The 7239-nt window shown below is 28.6% G+C and overlaps 1 protein-coding gene across 1 annotated transcript; it reads right to left on the bottom strand.

Annotated features, from left to right (window-relative positions):
* LOC109347336 (myb-related protein 306-like) lies at positions 381 to 1942 on the bottom strand. Its single transcript, XM_019587107.1, has 3 exons — positions 1692 to 1942; positions 1426 to 1555; positions 381 to 1281 (listed from the first exon to the last, which is right to left on the bottom strand). The coding sequence occupies exons 1-3, from the start codon at positions 1819 to 1821 to the stop codon at positions 567 to 569; spliced, it is 975 nt and encodes a 324-aa protein (XP_019442652.1). The 5' UTR covers positions 1822 to 1942; the 3' UTR covers positions 381 to 566.

The raw sequence follows: 7239 nt of genomic DNA, 5'->3' as shown, positions 1-7239 counted from the left end.
ACCAATTGGTCATGAGCAGAGGAAATGTTCATGAATATCCATCAAATATGTTTTGCACTCTTTTTCTCTTTCATCACTTATTTCACTAACCATTTTTTGTCCATTGGAGTTAAGGAAATGAATGGATGAATTTGAGTCTAACTGATATAACTTAATTTAGGTGTAAACAAATTTCTCCTCATATATAAAAATTATGTGTGTTCAATTACCTAATTATCCTTCGATCATATTTTCACTTTATATAATAATATAAATATCTACTGGCTTGTTAAATTAGGTTTTAATTTTAAATAATTGAATAAAACTTCCTGAGAATGAAATAATCAACTCAAAATAAAAGCAAAAAATTAATTTCATTAAACTTGTGAGAGAGAAACACATTAAATTATCCAGTGAGGCATCTAATAATTATAGTATTGATGATATAGGAGTAATATGTTAACATTGAAATATACACTTGTGGCACCAAAGGGTTAAAAACCAAAGTAGGATTCAATCAGGCTCTTAAGTCCTAGCCTAGAACTCAGCAAAAAAATGTTCCCATAGTCCAAAATTGAACCAATCTTCTAAAACAAAGTGGCATCTGCACCAATTTTAGTATCATCTAAAAGCCATTTCTCAAGCAAAGAGAAAGGCATTTCTGCAATACTTGTAGTACCAGGTTTTCTCTCATCTTGGCAAAGAGTACTAGCTTCATGTGACAAAGATGGAGAAAATTCAGAATTTGAAGAATAGTCCAAAGATTCATAACCAAACAAGGACTTAAAAGTCTCAGAAAATTCAACACTTCCTTTTGCTCCAACACTTGGTGTTCCTTCACTAGAAGCAGTGTCAATTCCAGCCAAGTTGTTGAAGGAATTTTGAGTACTCACAATTGAGTTAGATTTTGATGAGGCCTTATTTGGAGGATTCTTCATCCACCCCTTTAACAAACGAGCAATGTTATCAGCACTTGAAGCATAGCATATAGAATTAGGAGTAGTTGATTTTATGGATCCAATATCATTAGAAATGCTATCATCATTTGGTTCATGTAATGAAAGCATCTTCTTTGGTGAAAGAGCTTCAGTGAGAGCTTTTTTGGCCATATTGATATCAGTTTGGAGCCTTTTTTCCCACTGGCCTTTAGTTACTGGATTTGAAGCTGAATTATACACATTCCCTAAGGTTCCTTCAGATCCTGATTCCGATTTTTCAAGCCTCTTTTTCAAGTAGGTGTTCCAATAGTTCTTGATATCATTGTCTGTCCGATGTGGAAGGTATGAAGCTATAGCAGCCCATCTACATCATAATCAATTTGATCTAGTTTAGCATGTAAGACTAATAAGAATATAAACTTACCAAATAAATATAGTAAAGTTTCAACTTTATATTATATGCTATACTGAAAATTTTAATAAAGTAGGTGGTACTAGATGAATTTACCTGTTTCCTAAAAGAGCTTGAAGGTGGATTATCATTTTTTCCTCTTGTTTTGTAAAGTTACCCCTCTTGATTCCTGGCCTTAGGTAATTTGTCCATCTAAGTCTGCAACTTTTACTGCACCTACACAACCCTGAAAACAAAAACAAAAGAGAGATTATTTTAGATCAAAGGACTATAAGAATGAAAAGTTTAATATCATAATGATATGACCTAAAAAAGTCCCAAAAAAGAAGAATATATGGTTACAAAATGACCTAAGTACTAACCAGTATTGGTAGGAACAGTCCTCCAATTTCCAGGACCATGTTCCTGTATATAAGACACTAAAATGATATCTTCTTCAGGAGTCCAAGGTCCTTTTTTCACACCTTTATCACAACATGGTAGTCTTCCCATTTTTCCTTGTTTCTTTCTTTTTCTTTCTCTATTTCTTTCTCCTACTAATAACAAAGATATTTAAATATATTCTTCTATCACCTTCTATCTTCTTTGTGGTTATTTCTTCTTTATTTCTCTTTTTTCCTCTTACTTGCTATGATAAGAGACAAGGGCTAAAAGGTAGAGTTGGTGGGTATAAATAGAGGGGTGAAAGTAGTGATGATAAGAGTGTGGGACTAGGAATATGGAGAGGGAAAATAAATAATCAAAAGTTGATAACAAGAGCATTAACTATGAGGCCAAACTCACCACTAGGTAGAGTGGTTATACATCTCTTCATGATTATTTTACTTCGAGAAAAAATATGTATATATGACAGTATATAAATTTTATATATTGTTATTGCACCGTCTATTCTTTATATTTTATCATTGTTGATTTATTAAAAAAATAATATAAATAAAAAATGAATAATATACTAACTAATGTAGATATTTACATTTGTTAGTGGAAATATATTATACTTTTTTACCTTTTGTTTTCAATGTATTTATCTTTCTAATACTAGAGAGACTTTTTAACTCATTTTTCTCATTCCAAAAAAATCATCTCTAAATATATAATAGTGGTGTTGATTTATATATAATATTAATATTTTAAATTATATCATAGCCCTAATATTTTGGTTTTCGAAATCTCTACGATAGTATTTCCACTACATCCACCACATTTTCCACAATTACTCTAAACACTAAGCACAAATTAAAACATTGTATGGCATTTATTATATTTTTCCTAATGTATGATTTCTTTTTGTGGTAATTGATTTTTTGAATACTTATTGCAATAAAAAGTATTAGATAAGAGTAAATTGGGATAATATATTTTTGTCTCTCAACACATAAATAAGATTGAAGACGTAACAATATTTCTCTCCATTTATGCCTCTGAAAACCGCGTGGTGCATTAAATGTGGCTAAATTATCTGCATCTTTTAAAGTCTGATAACCCCATTAGCCATTAATGTTAATGTGATAAAGGTGATGACTCTAGCCAACCCAAAGCTTCCACATTACCACATTGTATATATTATCAGTGTATATATTAATAATATAAAAGTTGTATATGTATGATATATTATTTATATTTAAATATCAATGATGTTCATAAAAGATAATATAAATCAATTATAAATGATACATTAACTATATATAAATTTTTATACTGATAATATATAGATATTATATTCATACTATATACTATAGTACATATTAATGAAGCAAGCAAACCCTTTCTCTTTCAACTTACTATAAATTAAACGTTTTAATTGTTTGACATTTTTTGAAGGAGAGGCATGTCTAACTTACTTAGGAGTAATTCTTAGTTAAAGCACGGGCAATATTATTTACATAAAAACAACATAGGGTCATAGGCTAATTAAAATTTTTGTCCCATTAAAAATAGGTTTTTTTTCTTTTTGTGTATGTAAAAAGGTCTTGTTTAGACGTTTGATAATAGCATGAAAGATTAAAATAAATACGTTTGTAAAAATAATACATAAATTACTATTAAATTAAAATTCTAAATAATATATAAAGATTGAATCAAGCCAAGTGAAAATTGCAAGTAATTTCTAGATTGATTTGTTTTTGGACTTTAGTCCATCCGAAATGAATTGAAAGTATTTTTGTGTGTCTAGATATATTCAAATCAAACCACAAACACCGGTAAGAATCTTATAAAAAATAATAATCTTCAAACCCAATTTTAAGCATCGAGGATCAAAGGAACTTATAAAAAAATTTATAGTATTATTGTGTTTTTGATAGGATAAATATTTTTTATTTAAAAAAATTATTTTTGTGTTCATATCTTTCACCTCTAGAGTTGATGTTAAGAAAACGGTTTTAAAAATACGAGAAATGTTATATCTTTCTGAAAAAAGAAGTCTAAAATTTCTTTTGGTCATAAAATGGCATTCATACACATTTTACTTATTTTTTATGCTTAGGAGAATTTCTAGTATTGTTTAGGATGATAAACAAACCCGAATTTGACTATCACATTTTCTCTAGAAAGGGATAATAAGATGAATGGTAATAAGGGAGCACATTTGTTGTCTCATAGTTGTGTCATTTCATGTATCATAATCTTGTGATTGGTCAAAAAAATACTTAATAATTAAATTTTAACTTAAATATATTTTTTAGGACCGATGCATGACACATGGAGCTATGATGCAACATATATGTAATTACTCCATTCATTTATAAGTGTCATTTTTTTAGGGAAAATGATTGTTTCTATTTAATTGTAATTATCAAAGTTTGAGAGAATATTTATTAATAATTAATCAATTGTATTTTTATCCTTATTATTTTGGAGAGTGCAAAAATAATAATGAAATAAAGTAGAGAAAAAATTAAGAATAATATAATAGAACAACAACAATTTTAATAAAAACAAAAAATGAATAATTTCCTTAGTTTAAAATATAAATATGTTGCTTATGCATGTAAGTAGTGAGATGACTTTACTTGGGGAAATAATTTTTTATCATCCATCAATATTTTGTTTATAATTTCCTTTGTATAGGATTAGCACCCCTTATACTAATTTTAATACATTTTACTTATAAAATAATTCATTACTCTTGTTCATGTAATTAATTCATTTGAATTAAGAGAAGAAAAAATGATGCACAATTTTCAAAGTTGCAAAACCTGCAATTTCATTTTTTATGATATGTAGTAGTAGGAGTATATTACTATAGTAATTATTTGTGACCAATCAACCTCTTCATATGAGGTAGTCAATCATCGATTTAGTGCATGGCCAATCAATAGACTGATCTGATACTTGTGGATCTTGCAGACCATGAATATAATGCATGGCCATAGATGATGAAGAGTAAGGTAATGTAAAACAATTTATGGGTCAAGCAATTTAGTGATAGAAACCAAATACACCTCATGCTCTTTTTAGTTTGACAAATTCATAGTAATAAATTTCATGAATGACATTTGCATAAGCAGGAACCCATGCATAGGTCCACTAATTTTGAATGTCATAAAAATTTTATTTTATTTTATTAGTATGGTAGAGGTGGCAAAGTTTTTTGAATTAGAATTTGAGGGGAAAATTGTTGTTTTTGTTATTAGTTTTAACCATAGAAATATTATATTATTATATAATATAAGGTTGAAGTATTACATCATATTGTTATTTTATATTTGTTGTACTTTCCTTTCCAATACTAGAAAGGGTTATCGCCCAAACTTTTTATACTAAAGATATTGTTTTTTAATACAACCCTATACATATTATATATTATGTTTTTGCTTTTGTTTTTTTATGTATAACTTGGAAATATGTGTATATAAACAAGAAAAAAGTAGTAGATAAAACTACATGTGTGAAATGTTGAGTATATGATGTATTCATTTACGTTATTGGTAAGAAAATGATTCTTTTTGAAGTGTATGATTATACCATGTCGTTCCTAAAGAACAAACTTCATTTTTTTTTTTACCTTATATGAAATTTGAATATTCAACATAGCCTAATGTCATTGGATTAACTCATTTTTTATACTCTACTTTAACCTATTTATTCTTAATATTTAAAACTAATCCAATGCATTTTAACTTAAATTGGGTCCTTGTCAAACCCATAATCTAGTTTTTCAATTGTAAACCAAATTACGGCTTAAATATTGAAGAGATTATAACCAAGAAACAAATAGGTAAGATGAATAGAACAACCCAGATTCAAGGAGATATTGAATCATTCAAAATTGAACTCAAAGGTGAAATATCTTTAGAAGCCTATTGATAAATTGTTGATGGGAATACTTAAGTCAGAAATTAATAAATTAGGTCGCCTTTATTTTAGTTAATTTTATATAATTACAATCTTGTGCTGTATCAACTATCAAGATTGTCCTACATTGTTTTGAGTTAATTTAGGGTCTCAAGATGAACTTTCACAAGAGCTACATGTATCTTGTGAACTTATCAAATTATTGTTTTTTTGTCATCTCTAGCTCATGGAGACAAATTGAAGAAATCTGATGCTATATATGATTTGGATGATGATGGTTTGGTTTCTTTGGCTTTGCAGGAATTGGTGTTGTTTTGTTTTTTTTTTGTACTACCAATGATGTCTCTTCACCCATTTGGGAAAAGAAAGAACTAATCTCTGTTCATTTTAAGTGTGTGACTACCCTTTCAAACAAGTGTCGCTTACAAGAATCGAATCATTGACCTTTCAGTCATTATGAGGATTTAGTAAAGTCTTATACTACTAGACCAACATCTTGGTACTTCATGTTGTTTTGTGGTGAGTCTTTTAATGCTATAGATTTGCTTGATCATAATGGTTTATATCTTGTGACAAGGTTGGGGTGTTCTTTACAACATGGTGCATGAGTCCATAACATTACTTAATGAGGGTGATTTTTATGTAATTTGGTATATGATAATATTTTGAATGACCAATGGAAGGAATAGTCTAAAAGATTTCTGAAATAGAGTAAAATGGGACAACACTATACTATCAGCAATATGACTTGTATGTTATGCAATAATCATGTTGAGTCTATTGATAATTTGTTTATATCTTGTTACCTTGTTGCAAGTGGTTGGAAAGGGTTCTACTCTTGGTTGCAGATTCCCTTTACATTACCATCTACAATTCTAGATCTTTTCAATCTTCATGACTCACTTGGAAGAGGAATTAATGCTAATCTGTGGCATTTGCTTTGGTTTGATCTATTTGGATTATGCAAAATGAAGCGATTTTTTTCGAGAAGACACCAAGCTATGTACATTTATTTGATTTAATTCAAACTAGATCTTGAATTTGGTTTATCAATATTACAAACAACACTTCTTCTTTATCTTTTACAAATTAGTGTATGGACCCAAAAGTTTGTATCATTCTAAGTTCTAAGAAGATCATTACTTGATCTTTCTCTTATATTTGGTGGGCACTCCTTATGGTCATTTCAATACAATTTTCCTTATCGAAAAAAACTATACTTATAAAAAATCTGCTGAATATTTTGCTATTCCAAACTTATGGGATGATATGGTATTCCACACAAATGTTTTAATCCAGATATGAAAAAAAAAAACTATTCTTAATTCAGAAATGTTTTATGTACCTTAAGTGTGTTTATTTAATTTGTGCTACAACTTTTTTGGATCTTAGAGTTAAAAGTGTTGTTATTCCAAGTGTGAATGAAGAAGTTCCACATTGGGTAAGAATAGACGAGTTAAAGAGCATATTAGTGGATGGACTCATAGACCTAATGCATTAAGATTTTAGGTCAAGATGTGGTGTCAAGTTCACTTATATGCTTCTTTCACTTAGCTCATGGAGGAATGTTGGATTATCATCATCTCTTTTTTTAAATGATATACAAATTTGTCA

The sequence above is a fragment of the Lupinus angustifolius genome, chromosome LG05 (genome assembly GCF_001865875.1).
Source record: "Lupinus angustifolius cultivar Tanjil chromosome LG05, LupAngTanjil_v1.0, whole genome shotgun sequence".
NCBI classification, from domain to species: Eukaryota; Viridiplantae; Streptophyta; class Magnoliopsida; order Fabales; family Fabaceae; genus Lupinus; species Lupinus angustifolius.
The sequence above is the reverse complement of the archived record's forward strand: the minus strand, read 5'-3'. Positions and strand labels throughout refer to the sequence as shown.